This window comes from Arvicanthis niloticus, chromosome 15 (genome assembly GCF_011762505.2).
Source record: "Arvicanthis niloticus isolate mArvNil1 chromosome 15, mArvNil1.pat.X, whole genome shotgun sequence".
In the NCBI taxonomy this organism is placed as follows: Eukaryota; Metazoa; Chordata; class Mammalia; order Rodentia; family Muridae; genus Arvicanthis; species Arvicanthis niloticus.
Window position 1 is genome coordinate 51,473,145 of NC_047672.1, and position 18,012 is coordinate 51,491,156.

Genomic DNA, 18,012 nt, shown 5'->3' on the forward strand with positions numbered 1-18,012 from the left:
ATAAATAAAAAGAGTATATACAACCTATGCACTCTTCTGATGCATCTATAGCCAGTGACTAACAAATTTTTCATTGTTGTTGCTGTTTAAGAAAAATGTGCCACACTTCACATGGATAGATGTCTGAAATAAAAGAAAAGCATGCTGCTTTAATGAATTGCTGATCAGTATGTAACATATCCGAGTGACACATATCATTGTCCCTTCCCATCAGAAATATGGAGGAGACACTCAATCCTGTGGGAAAGCTACAGTGTTTACTAACTAAGATGCCAGCCAGGATTCCTCAGTTTGAGATATGCCTTCAGCAAGGTGTTGCCAACTTTCCTTGCAGTAGGCTGTTCTGCAGGCTGAGCCAACAACTGACACAGCTCTTGGCAGCCTTCGGAAAGAACTGTGAGCTGTAGCAAATACTGAGGCGAGAGCCAGCAAACCCACATCATCTATACAGTCATTCTCAGGCACCACACGAGTTCTATTTTTATTAACAGCACCATTTAGACTAGGCATGAAATTAATTTATTGCTACACTGATTTAAAGTAGTTGTTTTTCAAATTATTTTTACAATTTGGCTTGAATCTGTTTCGCTACAGGAAAAGAGGATGGCGCACAGACAATGAACAAAGGCAGACTGCATAGCTTCTGAGTGTGTTTGGAAAGGCTCATGGTATGCTTGTCCATGAAGTAAGCAATTAAAACGAGATGGTATAGACCTATAATTTCAGTGGTCTGGAAGCAATAAGAAGAATGGAATGTGGTATCCTTAGTTCTATTCCATAGAACTAGAGATGACATTTTCAATGCCCTTTGCACATAATCTACCCTGTTCTGATTCCAACTGGCAGGGAACCCTTCTGGCCTTGGCAAACTGAAGAAGCATCACTTATTCATTTGGTTTGTAGCTGTTTGTTTTTCCTCTTTTAATCTCAATGGCCCATCAATTTTTAACTAAGCTCTCCCCGGGGTTTATAGTTCAGGCAAGCCAGTTAACTAATATAAATAACTCTCCTGAAGAATTTCTTGGTATATTACTAGCTGAGAACGGTGGCCCTTGCACATGCTGGGAAAAGAGATACAGCATCTTTTGAGAAAGTGAGTAGCCCTTCCCTTATCAAAAATAATCACTCTAAGACATTTTGTTTCTTCTGCAATCATGTCTGTTTATACCATGTCTCATACTGTGTGTTATTGTTTTCTTATTGACCGAGTCATAAATTATTTCCTAAAGTCTTAGATACTTCTTCACTTCTTATGAAAATAGTAACATTAGTATACAAGCATTTTAAAGTAGCTTTGTGCTTTACAGATATTAGTATATTATTTTATTGTACATTCTAGGGGCTTAAAAAGGAATATAAACATTAAACTGTCTAGTGAGTGAATATTGCCAAAGAGCTATGAAGATTCAGCTGCAATGACTGGATATAACTTCATAAAAGAAGACTGATTTTTGTCTATAGAGGCACTGTCTCTTATACATAGTTATCACATGGTAGCCTTTTATTCTCCTAACTAAATAATGTGGAAGACTGAGAACTGAAAGTTTAGAGTGGGAGCTGACAGTGTTCTTTGCGATATTTGATAGAGATGTGGTTCTCGCTTGCTATTCCTGGGTTGGACTAGTCCTGTTGGACTAGTCCTGTTACAGATAAGAAAGTCAGTGATCTATTCTTGCTTTAAAAGTGAGATTCAATTCAAATAAAAATCTAAACAAATAAATGTTATGAGGATTAAAAACTTCATTAAGTGTTTAATGAATGCATATCAGGACCTGTAAATTCATATATAGGATATAGATGTATATAGACATATGTACATATCAAAACATGATATCATATACCTTTACTATAAATAATTGTTAATTCTTTTATTTCTTGACAATTATCTGCACTGAATCATTAACTAAGTTTCTTGATTTGGCAGAACTATTCATGTGTGTGTGTGTGTGTGTGTGTGTGTGTGTGTGTGTTTGTGTGTGTGTTTGTGTGTGTGTGTGTTTGTGTGTGTGTGTGTGTGTGTGTGTGTGTGTGTGTGTATTCCTTTTTGTAGTGCTCCACATTTTTTTCTGTGTGAGCTCATATGGATGCTTACAAAATCCATCATACCTTCCAATAAAGTCTTTCAGTCAACTTAGAGTTAAGAGATCTAGGAGAAATGTCACCCACAAAAGATTCAGTCAGGGAATTTGTGTCTGCCAGCAGGATCTCTGGTCCATGTGACACAACTGGTTTTGTAATCTCTGCTCATTTGTTTTTACCCTCAGGCTGAACATCTGAGTAGAGGGCCTGTCTTCAGGTAGCTGTGGAGTCAAGAGTAAAACCTACCACTCTTCACTGCTACCCTCTTCTAATTACTGCAAATAGCCCAGGGGAGTGAGAGAAACTATGAGGAAGACACAATGAAGTACACAGGCTTCCCTCATCTCCAAAAGGAAGAGTTTTAACCAGAGGTAAGGAACTCCCACACATACACACACACACACACACACACACACACACACACACACACACACATGCTCACCCATTGCCTATACAGCTAGCTCAACAGCTGTGACTTGTTCTGGCTCACCATCTAAACCTCCTTCCTAGAACCATTTTCCCTTTTAAAGCATCAAAACACCAAAGCACAAGCAAGCATTCCCTTACAAGGATCAGAGCCCAGTTGAGTGTCCCTCTCTGTGCATCTGTGTATCCTATTGGGACAATATATAAGATTCCCATAGCTATCATGGGTGTTGCTGCCCTTCGGCTTAGCATTGAATTACTTGAAAAGTGGAGGGGATGCTGTTGTTCTTACGGTCATTGATACTTCAACCCAGAGGGTCCTGTTTCCTAAACACTAGGAGAAGGAACAGAGGTTAGCGAGGTAAAACACAGCCAAAATGTCATATGCTGCAGCCAGATGTGTTGTAAATAACACTTGTGGGGTGTCGGTGTTAAAAACTGCATAAGGAGAACAGGTATGGAATGTTAAAAATCTTAGCAAATTCAGTCTTTGTCTAAGTATGTAGGAGTCAAAAGACAAAGAAAAGGGCCCTAACCTAAGCCACTTCCTAGTAGTGACTTTACATCCTTCAACAACTGTGCCTGAGAATTGCACACAAAAAGTTTAGGAAAGCTGATCTAGTAGACCTAGCAGGGGCATGTATGGGGATTATAGACACAGCCATGTCATCTCAGAGTCCTCTCCAGCTCTTCCTTTCCCTGACATTTCAGCAGGGCCTGGTTGTCTCCCAAAAGGAGTTTCACTAACACACTGCAAAAAGTGTAATGAATACTTGTCACAATGTACCATTTGAGGACGCACTCAAAGTAACATGGATTTGACTTAAATGGCTACTACCGAGATGAGCAGAACCATGAGACCAAGAATCCATTTTATTGCAGTATGTCACACCAAACTCAGTGGCAGAGATTGGAGCAGCTCTCTTCCAGAATGAAGAGTATATTCTTCAGAGAGTCGTTGCTCAGCTCCTCTATTTGCAGATGTCAGGAATCTTAAGATAACTACTACAAGGAGAAAGCCAGTCTCAACTTGTCTTTTGTTTCAGAAAATGAGAAGGCAGGGTCTAAATAAATGAAACATCACAACATGCAGTCTTCCGATAATGCTAAATTTCTAGATATTTCCTTTTTGTGTGACCCAACACTACCATATCAATTCAAACAGGTGTTTGAAACATTCAGAAGTGTATTGGGTAAATTAGAGTTCTGCTTTGTACCTAAAGCACCAAAATAACCTGAAAAGAGGTCCACTTTTCTTAAGTAACTAATTCTTGGAACAGTGTAGGCAATGCAGCTCTCTTGTTGTCATTTTCCCATTGCTACTCCACAACAGATATCTGTAATCAATTCTGGCCATCTTTCATGTCAGCCTCATTGTGATTTCAGAAAAACAGTGCTCCAAGGAATCACTACAAGTCTAAAAAAATAAATCAAAGCTAGCAAGCAAGTTAAGAACCCCTCTCCTGTTTCTATGAGGATATTCTCCCACCCACCTGCCCACTCTCACTTGTCTTTTTGTTACTGTGACTAGAAATACACACACACACACACACACACACACACATATTGTATCTGCATATTTTAAATGGAAGTTTGTGGTTTGAACTTCTGAAATGCAGTATGCTATATCCAATTCAAATAGTGGTAACACATTGGCTCATTCCACGGACAACAGTCTATTTTAATTTCTATGATTGAGCTCCGTGTCTCTGCAACCGTGTCTTAAAGAGGAAAAGTATGACATGAAAATTACAGAACTGAATGAACTAGTGGGTTCCATTAACTCAAAAAGAAGCTAGAAATTAAACCCAGCCCAAGATTTCTAACCACCTGGGTGCCTTAATGACATTTAAATGTACCTAAGGACTTAATGTTAAATGTTTTAAGAAACTCAGCTAAGAGACTGTTTTAAAAATAGAATACAGTATATGTCAGCAGAAGCTAACTGTGATAGCTCAAAAAATTAGGAAATAAAGGAAATTCAGGAGATGCTATATTTTTATTAAAATTGGGAATCCTAATAATAATAATCAATATTGTATTGGTCTGGCACATGTAAATGTTTGTAAAAGCACCTAAAACAAAGGCAAGGCTTTCTCACCTAAGCAAAACTGTAAATCCATACCTCTGAAGCCACAAATAACTTACTAAAAGAAAGAAGACATGTGTTTCTAATCAAACACACCTTGTCTATTTAAGGCTGGTATTTTAAACGTAGAGTTCAATATTAGGATATAATCGATCATCAATATTTTTCATCTTTCCTTGGAGTTTGCTATATACTTTCAAAGCCAGAGCAAAAGCAATACAAAGCTTAGCATAATAATCCAGAAGAGGGATGGCAGTCATCTGTCTACAAAATAATTAAATGAGAAGTAAGGTGAAAAGCTCAGCAGCCTATTCTAAAGTTGGTCCATAGGTGATGTGGGCCTATGAGATATGAGATTCCAGCTCAGGATGTAGTTAGTCACATTCAGTGTTTAAAGGTAGATTTCTTCTGAGGGTCCATGATCACCCTAGCTACAGGATTTGTTAAGTTTTTGTTTGTTTGTTTGTTTGTTTGTTTGTCTATGGTGCTGGGGATCAAACTTGAACTTCATGAATTCTGGTCCACCATTCTGCCATGAGCACATCCCTTAGCTGGCAAATATCAGTTTTTTCACTGTGTTCAACGAACCAGGCATGAGTTTTCTTCCTTACAACATCTCTTAATTCCAATAAGTGATCAGTTACCCACACGCAGTCCACAGTCATGCCAATTACATGCCAAGATATCCCGTTAGGTATGTCTTGCCTACCAGGCTGGTACTGCAGCTCTCGGGGTCCTCTGCTGGGTAAGATCATTGAGGACCTTTCTTTTCCAGCAGCCTGCCTAGCACCATTCAACACTATAAACACTACCCAGCAAGGAGCCAAGCTTCCAGTTCAGGTCTAGCTTGACTTTTCTTCTGTGTCATGCACCTAGAGTTTTAAAGTAGGACTACTGATAACATAAGAACCTCAAAAAAGAGATGTCTAAACCTTCTTTTGTTAACAAACATTCTCAGTAACAGTCATTGTAATTGGTCCTCATATAGATCAGCCAGGTAAGGAAAATTCAACAGCTGGCTTTACTGTTAACTCTTTACTGACATTCTCTCTTGGATCCTAGCTTCTCTCATGTGTCAAGTCTTGAAGGATTTTTCAATGATCACTTAAAGAATTACCAATTTCAACAACCACATCTTGGAAAGACTTGACAAGATTACTCTCAAGAGCCCACACAGCTAAGGGCTGGGAGAGTGGTTTGGTGGTACAGCACTTGACTAGCACTTGGAAGGTCCCAGGTTCAAGTACTTCAAAATGAAATAAAAACTTCCCCAGTTGAAATAAACAAATAAGGATAAGATAAGATAAGCAGATAAGAGTCTGCTTTATGGCAGCTGATGATATTAAGGAAACCCATTAAAACTTAATAATTACCTAATTGAAAGAGTTTTGCTTTGTTTTGTTGTGTTGTGTTTTTGTTTTGTTTCATTCTATTTTTGTGATGGTACTTCGGGAATGAGGAGGGGCTATTAGTCTACAAACCAAAGGTCAGATCATCCAAAGCTGGAAATAAATTAGGAAGAATGTTCAGAAAATAAAGAGTTGTCTGGACTAATTTTCTCACTTTAAATTTGAAGATAGCTTTGGCACAAGGAGTGACCTAACCACAAAATATGAAAAACTACTCTGGGAAGATCATAGAACCCTGCGAAATGATTTAGCATATGAATTTCATTGGGAATTTGGCTGCCTTTAGAGGATCATGACTACTTGAGAGGGAAATGTTTTCATGGCACCAGTTCTGTACAACACTCAAAAACACCATTAAAGGAAATAGCATTGGATAAGAAACTATTACTGCCTGGTGCTGTGCTGAACACAGTTATGTTATTTTGTTCTTGAAACCCTTAAAGGTGACTGTCATTAGTTCTGTTCTACAAGCCAGGAAAATCAGGCCCTGAGGGGAGGGGTCAGTAATTTACCCAAGATTATAAGAATTACAAAGGATTTTGACCTAATCCATCAGGCTCCAAAGCAAGTGAGCCCCAGGACATCACACAACCTTCCATGTGAAGGCTTTAAAGAAACATGTTAATTGATCTTGTAAGATATTTGAAACTAAGCCTGCCTTAGGAAGAGAGATTAACAATTTTTTACATTTAAGCAATTATAGTACATTTGTTTCTTAGAGTTTGATAAAAGCTACACACACACACACACACACACACACACACACAAATTATGCTCTATAATAATCACATGCATTCCTAAACCCATTTTCAACTCATGAACAAAGGACTTTTTGGTCACTTTTGATGCCTCAAGGAGGAGACAGGAGAGCGAAAACACCAGAGTCTGAAACCTTGGGGTCACAGCACACTGTTGGCATTTGACTGTTACTAAGTAAGCATCTGCGTCACTCACTGGCATCTCAGTCTCTTCCTCTGTCAATGGGAGTGGGGGGGAATCAATAATCAATTCCTAAGTTGTGACAATCAACTAAGAAATCATGTCGGCAATAAATAAAAGTTAATCACCAATGTTTTTTCCCCACGAGAGGAGACGCGCAGGAGCAAGCAGGATTCGAACCCACAGGTCAGAGAGAGAGCGCAGAGGGTCCCACACCCTCTGCAGGCAGAGGCCTTAAGGGCTGCGCCACCACCAGTTCGCTGAATTACCAATGTTTTTACTGAACAGTTCACTGGCAATGGCTTTCTTTACTTACATAAGGAGACTTTGTGAAGTTTCATTATGAATCAATGTGTAATGATCTATATTTTCCAAATATGCTCAAAATTCATGAGGTCTTCTGTATCATGGCAGTGCCTCAAACACACACATAAGTTGTGTGTGTCTCTGATGGAGTGATGTTATGCTTGCTTGATACATAGCCTCTAATTTGCTTTTTAACTATGAGCCGCCTTTCTTACACTGTTGCTCTGAGCTTGGTCTAGAAGGACCAGGGTCACAGCTAGCCCCACATGGAACAGAACTTAGCAATCACATCCTAACCCTGCTAACTGACTGGTTGCTGTGCTGAGCCATACTATGATAATTTGATATGCAGTAGAGACCCTTAGAATCCAGTGTTATGCAGCCACACTTCCTGCTTCTCCCAGAATGGATCCATCATAAAAATACTTCCTACTTGGTGATAAATAGCCATAGCAGGTGCTCAGTACCTGTGCCTAGGCATTCAAGGCCCATGCTGGATGGAGGATGTGGGGAAAGCCAGTGCACAAGCAAACACAGGCTACACTCAAGATCCTCTGGCAGAGCTCAGGAGAAAGACTACACTTCTGCAGCAATAAATAAACACAACTGTCAACCTTTAACCCCAGTGCAAATTACAGCATCTGAAACTAGGTCTTTTTGTTCCCACATACAGATAAAAAAGATGATCAGGGACACAGTCCATAGCTAGGCTCAGTTTGGTTATAAAATGCTGTCCCAAGAGTTCTATTTAAACCAGATTTTTAAAGGAGATCAAAAACGTAGTGGAGACACACAGATCCCAAGCAGAATACGTTAGAAATGGAAAGAGTGAAGGCTGGAAACCAGGAATGAACAAGTCAGAGACAAGATGTGTAAGGAGACAGGCTAAACTCTCACAGAGGGTCCTTGCCAAGAACAAAGAAGTAAGGTTGGAAAGAGTGAAACACAGGGTCAGCAAATCTTGACTTGGAGCTTTGACATCCTGATGTGCTTCTGCCTTGGGAAGTTTTTCTTCTTTCTTTCAGACAAATGCCTTCTCTTCAGTCCTCAAAGACTCACAGGCAGAACAAGGTGCTTCTGTCACACAATGCTCGGTCCCTTTACAAGCCAGCCTGCTGCGTGTTACTCAGCAGTCTGTGGCATTGCTTTTGTGGCATCAGGGTTGCTTAAAGTCCAGACCTGTCTTCTGTCTGCTGTCTTCTGTCAGAGGTGTCTAAGTGGATTCCTTACGCATCCTTCAAAGAGTCACACTTCAAAATGGGAAATGAAAGGCCAAGTGGCCTTAGCAGAAAAGGCAGTTCTTAGTTGATTCACAAACACAGTCACCAATAGAGTACAGAGTAGAGAAGAACACCCACAGAATGTCAGTCTAGCAGCTTTGTTTATTTTCCAAAAATCGGTGAACCAAATTCACTCCCAGCCATTGGGACCACGGGTTGTTGACATCCACATACCTGGGTGGCAGGTAATCTTCACATCGAGTGACTTTGCTACTGACATACCCTTTATCACAGATGAAGCCAAACTGCAGAGCTCTACCACACTGCCTGACAAGAACTAACCTTCACTGATGGAATCCAGGTATTGCCTGATTCCAAAGGAACCTGAGGTTCGCATAAACCACATCATGGCAATGTACCAACAATTTGAATGGATGTGTGCTTCTTAATCCAGGATGCTGAGGAGAGCTGCTGCTCGGTTCCTTGTAAACCCTAGAAACACTTCGGAAGCATCGTGGCCTCAGTTTCTAATCAAAAAGGAGCCCTGAAGCACTGGCTCATCCTGATGGATGTGAGGTGATATCATACCATATGGTCCATGTCTCTTCTTCTCTGATGAGTATATCATCCCCGCCCCAGTTTGCATCGCATCTGTCTCATTAGACTGAAGAACAGCCCGTGGCTATTATTGCACGTTTAGGCAACTTCAGTAAATCCTAAACCACTGAAGTCTGACACTGACGCAGTAACAAGCATTTACACCTGCTAGTTTTACTCTTTTTTTTCTTTTATCATTTTTAAGCATTCTGTGAATTGTGTGTCTTGTGGCGACTAATAGCTTAGCTCTTAGTAAAACACGGCTCTCATCCTGACTACCTTAAATGTGTCTCTTATACCTCTGTGACTTGAACCACACCCTCCTTGTTGATATTACAATTTTGTCTCCTTAATATTATATTTTAATATGCAATTCCACTGTTAAAGTTTTAAAGAAATATGCTCAAAAATAAGTGTCAAAAAGTTTTCTAAGGACCACAAGAAACTCCTAACTTCATCAGAGAGCTATGTGAACCCCTAACAGATCTCATTTGCAGACAACCTGCATGTGGTCTTAATCAGAGCAAATGATCAAGGTGATCCTGAGGTATGTATTGACTTGCTTGCTTAAATATCTTAGCCTGGTAGATCTCAGGGATTCATTAAATCCATGGAGTTGGAAGACTCAAAAAGATGAAGAATGCCAAAATCTAAACTACAGTGCTACATATGTTATAAGTTGGTGGCCTGAGAAAGTTCTCATCCCAACTTCTCTATTCCATTAAAAGCCATCCTGGTAGAAAGTAAAACTCAGGAATACCCCCAGCAGACCAAATAGTCATGGATCTTGCTCAGGTTCAAGCAAAAGCTATTAAATAATATTTAATCAAACAAGCTTTTATGTATTTGAGTCGTTTATTCTCTAGCATTTAAACATAGAAAATTATTATATTGCTTATGGCATTCTAATAGAAATAATAATCACAATATGACTGTCATCTCCATCAGAAAAATAATATGTGTCTTTGTACTGGAGAGATGACTTAGCATTAAGAGTGCTTCTTGCTCTTCCAGAGGACCTGAGTTCAGTTCCCAGCATGGTCGGGTGCCTCACAGTTTGCCTGTACCTGTAGCTCCAATATTGTCTTCCTACCTTCACAGGCAACTAAACACATCTGACACACATACACACAAACACAAGAATAAGAATTAGAAAAATCTAAAGGAAGCTATTAAATTTTTAATCTTTGGGGAATGTCAATTTTTTTAACCTCAAGGAGACATAGACATCTGCACACTAGCATCTATTTTTCATTCAATGCACTAACCATCAAAAATTATTTTTGTTCAATTATATTGTCATTATACTTTTTCAAGCAAACAAAATCCGTACCGCTTCCAAAATCAGCTTTACCAAAACTCTGTTTCACTTTCTCTTCATCTCCATCTTTTTATGTAGAAGGGATCATTTGGGAAAGTTTGAGAATTTAAATGTGGCTGTTTCCCTCCTTCATCAGTTTTGCAGGAATTATTAGTTTTGTTTAAATAAATATCTGAGTTATTAATAGTCTATAAATAGTATTTTCAAAGTACTTCATACATGACCATTAATGACTAAATCCTGAAAACAAAAAAAGAAAGGAAGGAAGGAAGGAAGGAAGGAAGGAAGGAAGGAAGGAAGGAAAAAAGAACTTCTAACTGATTTGCTTAAAATACATTGTAGTTTAATTTCCTTGACAAAGGGTAAACACAAGTAGTTCTGAATGCATGGGATTAAATAATGCCATTGAAAGAATTGAGCAATACACAATAAAGTAATCATGCAAAAATGAAAAATAAAATGAAGTTTCTTTTCCCATTCCTGTAACCTTATATGTAAGAGAAAAACATGACAGCCTAGACTATATTTTTAAATTGGAGAACTGATTGGCCACTTCAGAAAGAAAACAGTTTCAAAAATCCTAACTCGACAGTACACAAGGTTAATGCTGTTTGAAATGCAGAAGCCAGAGTGATAGTACCTACATTACCTGGTATTTTACCCATTTATGCACTAGGAACAGACATGTTTATCTTTCACCTTGACATCTGATTGCTAGGCTAATGCCATTTAAAACTAGATGGAAGAAAATTATATTCTCCTAAGGAGTCAGCTGATTCTTTTCTTAAAAGCCAAGAGAAAAAATAAAGATAGCCATTTTGATTCAAACAAAGTGCTACCCAGAAACCTGTGGGTACAAATCGCATCAGGCCTCTGTAATTTTTGCTTGCTATTGGTTATTGCTGGGATAATTGCATAGGAACACGATTTGTGTAATTGTCAGCAGTAGTACTCCTGGACCAAGGACCAAGGCCTCCTGCAGATTTCTACAAATCATTACTTGCTAACAGTTTTTGTGCATTTTTTTCCTTGCAGATCACTGGAGTTAAGCCAAGTAGAATTATTATTCTCACACTTTGGAAGATTTGCATTAATGTCTGAAAGTATAGACAAATTTTGTAGCTAAGTAAATGTGTGCCCTTTGTTTAAGAAAAAAAAGACACCAGCGTAAGGGGAAAAAATGTGTCTCTTCAAAGCTGTAGATATATGTGAACAAATTAAAAGTTAATATGATAAATGAGGCTAAAACACTTGCTGCCCAACCAAGGACCTGAGTTTGATTCCTGGAACCAACAGGGTAGAAGGAGAGAACTGAGTTCCATAAATTTTCCTTTGACCCCATTCTGCTGTAACATGCATGTCTCAACACACACGCGCGCGCGCGCGCACACACACACACACACACACACACGCACACACGCACGTACACAGGCACACGCGCGCACGCAGGCCTGTAAAAAATTTTTAAATAACACATACAGGTACTTCTCAGAGTTGTTATGACAAAAAGTATATTTCTAAAATTTATGTTAGTTTCTGAATGATGCAATTATATTTATTTTCCCTTTGACTCATTTACATGCGAAATGTCTATTCAAGAAGCCATTATTTTACTTATAAGTTGATCTTTATTGTTGAAGTCAATAAAATATAAAGATGCTAGCCTCCCCAAGATATTTAGGTAGGAATTCATAACATGGCCAGTGCATTTTATTACATGTTTTTTATTTTATTCTGAAGACCCAACTTCAGGGATAATGATATAGATGAGTCTACAATGGAGAATCCTTGAATTCAGTGTAAAGTTGTAAAATCCTCTTGAAATGTCATTTAAAATTCACCTTAATTTTGCTTGGATTTGAAGTTGTTGGTAAAGTCATTACCAATATCCAGAGCCCTATAATCCAACTTTTACACCCTTGGCACTCTGTGAGCTGTCAGTTCCCTCTGGAATCACTAATTGTCTCCTAGATATTTCTATCCCCTGCAGCCATTGAAGGCTGCCATCGGGAAGACACATTCTCTGGTGGTTTTAGCCAAGAACAGAATCTGTCAGAAGCTTGTACCTGACACTGCTTTTGCTACTGACTCCAGATCACCGCAGGCAAATCTTATAAACCATCTCTTAGCTGTTTCCCCTGTTTTAAAATAGAGCTGCATTTGATATCATATTCTATCTCACTGAGAGACAGAATAAGACATAAATATCACCAAATAAAACTTGCATTCTACAGTTTGTATCTTTATTGTTACAGTGCTTAGTTTATACCTTTTGCCTAAGGAAACTGGAACAACACTGGGGAAATTTTAAGAAACAATAGTAGTTGAGTCATTATGACCACAGACACAATCTAGACTGTCTGATTATAAACCTAGTTCTGTTACTAACTAACTGTGATCTGGGATAAATTTTTCTATACTTATATTTCTTCCCCTACAAAAGTATTAAGTTACTCAAAATATAACATATATACTTAACATGTACCATTTCTTGGACAGAAAAAAAAAATGTTAGCTATTATTAGCAAACAGTTTGCCTTTGTCTTATAAGATATATTTACAAACTTATTTTCTATTCCCAAAATTAAAACAAAACAAAATAAAACAGTCTTAAACTGGGGGGCTGTGTGTAAACAGTTCCATTTTCAACAGATGAAGAGAAAACAATGCCTTGTTTATTCTTAGCAATAACTTACTCAGGGCAGGATTCTGTATCTTGTTTTATATTTAGATTTGATTATTGATGAAAGCCTCATTAAACAGGGCTGGTATTCAGCATACTACTTACAATAAAGCCTATAGAAGTAAGGATTCACAGCGGTTTTCCATGTGTTAATTTCTATTTGTGATGGGCAACTACAGTCCAATAGGAACAGATTTAAAATAATTACATTTCATTTGGACTTTTGTCAGCCGCAAGTTAGCTCAGCACAATTTAATGGAAAAGTGCATTGCCTCTTGCACTTAATGAGGCCACATCTGATAAGAGACTCTGGTGGGATCTGGAATCATAACAGTAATGAAATCCAAGGTTTAGGCTCTTGGTTCATTAGGCAACAAGACTGGCTCTTGAGTGTACTCATTCCCTAATAGAAAGAAGCCAACTAGTTGCAATTTTTAAAACCTGTTTTTAAATCTAGGGAATGACTGGGCTTTTGTCTTTCAAATATTAAAGAGTTTCGCAATAGCTGTGGCTCCAATTTTTAGGAATTCATATGTTGTGATCAAAGTTGCTCTTCACACAGCCCTGTGTGACTTTAACCATCATTTAACTGTTTCAGTCACTGATGAGGAAACTGAGAACTACAAGGGAAATGTACTCGCCAGTGTGAAGGAGCTAATGAGAGCCGCAGACAAAACCAAGTACACTGTTAGTAATTACTGATCACTTCCTAGTCGTGATGTTTAGGATGAACATTCAATGATAACTTGATAGGGTTCAGAGACTGGCCCTTGCTGCAAAGGAAGCCGCTGAACTGTGAAGAATCCAGGAATATCAATTCCTCAAACTGTTCTCTCAGCTTGATGACACTAACTCAAGTCCCAGCCATGCCAAAGGCAGCAACATGGGCCACACTACGTAGTCTCCGGGGAGTTAGAAAATAAAGTGTTCTGAACACAATGCTTCTCTCCATTCTCCAGTATTTGGACAACCACTATGTGCACATCTGAGGAACTTACAACTTAACTAGGTCAGAGAGTTTGGGGATTTGAAAGAAGTATCTTGACAACAGTCATCAAGTTCTTTTCAATTTCCTTTAAGACAGAAAGGGCCTGCTCAGTGAATATTCCCTCAAAGAAATAGTGCAACTCCACAGACAGCTTTGGAGGCACTGCCAGGCACAGATCACAAGCAATGTGGTTTTTGGCAGTCCTGGCCAAAACACACAGTGAATACAATAAAGACCATAAAGCTGGGCTTGTTTGCTCTTTAAAAAAAAAATAGATTATTGTTTGATATGGGACTTTACAAGGGTCAATTTCAATTTCTCTTCCGAAATCTGGGGGAATTTCAGTAACCATGCCTTTTCTTTAGATCATTCATTCATTTATGGTCTATATGTTTGTCTGCAGTTTCCAGATATGCATTTCTGAATGAGATATGCAGGCAGACATGAATCTAATAAAGCTTAACCTTCAGAGCTCCTGGCTTAGAGAGAAGTCCGGGCATGAGGCATAATGTATTCTCAAGTAATATTTTTCTACAATCTGATAAAGAAACTACTTTAAGGACAATTAGCCAAGACCATTTTGCCTTTCATATGTTTGAACAGCTACCTAGGCATACACTAAGTTAGCAAAAGTTATATTAATCAGACTTTAAAAGCAAATAATAGTTATTTCCCTATAAAAACCATGTCATCGTTAAACATCTTAGTTTATTATCCAGGAAAATTCTACTTTCTGATATGTCAGCTCATTTACAATGGCCACACTAAAAATTAACAAGGCTAAGGATATTTTGTATTATGAAATTTCTTTGACTGTAGTAACAGAACACGTAAGCAGAAGAAATACAAGATTCAAGATGTATAGTCAGATGTCGTCATCACTGTCACTATCATGGCTGCTTTGTCATCCTCAACACTATATTTGCCATTATTTTTGAACCAGAAATGATGATAGCCTCATCAACAGAGTTTGTGTGACAGCTTACTGAAAGAGAGACAAAGAAGGAAATTATGAGTTAATTTGTGATTAATGAGCAGGAAAGCAGGAAAGCAGAAGACAAACTTTTTTACCTTCTTAGTCTGGGTTTGTTATAATGGTACCAAACTTAGATGTTAAAATTTGTTATTTTGTAGTTTTGTACCTATTGTTGTTATTTTGCTTGCTTGCTTGCTTGCTTGCTTGCTTGCTTGCTTGCTTGCTTGCTTTTTAGATGGGGTCTTATTTGATAGGCTAGGCTAGCCTGGGGTCCCTAGCTATTATCTTGCTCATTCTCTAGGCTTCTAGGATTACAGGTGTAAACCACCATTTATAGACCAATATATCTAAAACAGTGACTAAGAAAGTTACTACAATTAATTCCACTGAGGTGACCACAAATGTATGAAAAGAGGCTCCAGAAACACCAGGGAAGGATGGCCCCATCTGGTTTCAATAATCACTTGATGCGACCTACTTTCTTTGTGTTTGCAATTTTCTCCAGTTTCTGCATGTTTCCCAAACTCAATTTCCCTTTGGCATGAGTGGGAATAACATATGTTAATGTGCTCACTTTTGTAAAGTAAAAGAACTGAAGGGCAGGAATATTTCTCTGAATATGCTTGGAAAGGCTAGCATGTCAATCTTCTTGCCACTTGCATCTCTAATTCATTACAGCCAAGTGCGGAGTCCTGTGAACATGAAAAAGAAGTTTCCGGTTCATACACCAAACCTATGCAAGTTTGCAAGGTACCTAATTGTTGATGTTTTCAATAGCTAGAATCAAAATATGCCTGACCTTTTGTTACAACCTTTAGGGCAAATAAAAATGCAACAGCTGCTCTCCCTACCTACTGTACATATTTTTATTCCATATACAAAAGTAACTTCTTTGTTCGTCAACATAATTAAGCCCAGATACTGACTTCCTATGCCAGTCTGTGGCCAGGAGCTAACTTGAAAAAGACTTTGATGTAATTGTGTTAAGGGTTGACTGTGCTCAATACCATGGAATGAGTAAGAAAAAAATGATACCAAAAGGGACATATGTATTCTCCACTGGATGTTAATATTCTAACTGAAACCCAAATACTTAATATTCATAATATACATTTTAATCATGACAATCCTCAATATTATAACAATCAAATATTTCTTTTAAGTATTAAACAACTGGTTAACCTCACAGATCACAATGTTCCCATGGATAATACAGTATGTTTTTAAATCATAAAGAAAAAAACCACCTGGAGGTTAATATTTTACTTTATGTTAATAATGGTGTACCAAGTTCTCGATGTGTGTACGTCCTTCCAGTAAATTCCTACATATAAGCTTCTGATGAAGTGTACATTATTATTTGAAACTTGCCTCTGTAAAAATAATAATAATGATGATGATGATGATTATAATGATGATGATGATAATAATAATAATAATAATAATAATAATAATAATAATAATAATAATCTTGGCAGCATAAATAACCAGATCTTCTACTATAGACATGAAGTACTGATATATATGAGATCAGGTCCTTGCTCAACATTTTTATAAAGTGATGAAAAACAGTGATCCCCAAATGACAAAGTGTTCCAGAGACAAAGTGAGTACTGGAACACAAAGCTACAACCCTCTCCAGCCCCTCCTGCTCCACATGCTGCCTCCATTAGACAAGCTATTCTTTGTGGTGGAGGAAGAGCTCTTCAAAAACAGTCCTCTTTATTTTAGAGGCATAATGGTCTTAAAGAAATGTTTCCCGTGTTGCTTCTGGATAATGAGTTGCTCCTCTATTAAACCCATATGCTTATTTCCTACTCTATAAAAACAGATGGCATTCCTTCAGCATAGAAGCAAAGAGAAGCAGGTAAGGTATCCATTAAGTGATGATTCTGCTGTGGTGAGGTTTAACTGAAGTGATCAAATGAATTTCTACATTCAAAGCAAAGAAATAAAAGAGGATACAGCCTTCCATCAAGAGGACATTGTACATATTTACATTTCACTAAGGTAATGTCTGTACAGTTTTTCTTGACTTTTGAAAAATTCAGAAGATTAATTGTTCATGTTGAGGACACCTATACTCTGCTTTATAAGTGCTGGAAACCACTCTTTATACTATGGCATAATGCTTCACTTTGAGAAGTAACAAGCACTATAGCACTGATAAATAACATTTTAAGTACTGCAATAAAATTCATATAAATAAGACAACTTTAAAAATCTAAATCCTGCCATCCTATACCTTAGTGCATGCTACACTAGGGCATTACATTGCATGCCCAGCTACACCACTCATTTGTTTACAGCTTATACATGGGATGTCTGCAGACTGTGTTTCATAGGCAAAGTACCTTCTCACATACAAATTCTCATGACTCTTCACAGAAATCAAGAATCTATATCTTCTCATGGTTAAGCAGAGGTTTTCAACTAAAGACATTTTGATTGTCACAGCTAGGATAGGTGGATGATCCTGGAAACCAGGGATTAGAGGCCAGAGATTCTGCTAAAATGTGTACAATGCATAGGAGATCCTACAAAATAAAAGACTTTGGGAACCAAAATATCCACAGCAAATGTCTAAAGTAACCATTTCTAGGAGTTCTTCACAGTAAGATGTAGTTTTAAGTCACTTAACCCTAACAAATGCATGTTTCAATCGCCTTACTCCTGTGACTGCTTGTGAAGTTTTCTTTGACTACAGATACAGCAATGAAACCCCTAAGTTAAAGAAAATGGAGACTTCAGTCTCCGTAGTTTACCTTTCTTACTAATTAACTAAGTGAACTCGGGTAAGTCACTTAACTTCTCACAAGCTCTGGTGTTTTTTATCAAGAACTGAGAAAACCAAGCTAAACTAATTCTAGAGATCTTTTCCAGTTTTCCAGTTCTATTGCTCAAATGAGAAGTGGAATCACAAGTGTAGACATTTTTTAAATCAAATAATTGGCTATGCAACCACTTGCATTATTAAAA

The 18,012-nt window shown here is 37.9% G+C and overlaps 2 protein-coding genes across 10 annotated transcripts in view; one reads left to right on the forward strand and one right to left on the reverse strand.

Moving 5' to 3' along the window:
* Positions 1–18,012, reverse strand: part of Nxph1 (neurexophilin 1) — a 290,286-nt gene that overhangs the window by 161,457 nt on the left and 110,817 nt on the right. The window lies entirely within an intron of this gene.
* The window catches only part of LOC143434569 (uncharacterized), a 41,671-nt gene continuing 24,620 nt past the window's right edge, over positions 962–18,012 (forward strand). For 3 of the 9 annotated variants that reach the window (XM_076913696.1, XM_076913694.1, XM_076913695.1), the window contains exons 1-6: positions 962–1,093; positions 2,265–2,450; positions 8,923–9,044; positions 15,712–15,783; positions 16,865–16,900; positions 16,978–17,043. In XM_076913696.1, the coding sequence (XP_076769811.1) occupies positions 9,034–9,044; positions 15,712–15,783; positions 16,865–16,900; positions 16,978–17,043 (185 nt within the window). In that variant the 5' untranslated portion in view covers positions 962–1,093; positions 2,265–2,450; positions 8,923–9,033. Of the gene's footprint in view, positions 1,094–2,264; positions 2,451–8,922; positions 9,045–15,711; positions 15,784–16,864; positions 17,044–18,012 lie in introns of all 9 variants that reach the window. The other 6 variants (XR_013104175.1, XR_013104173.1, XR_013104176.1 and 3 more) reach the window with 3 other exon arrangements.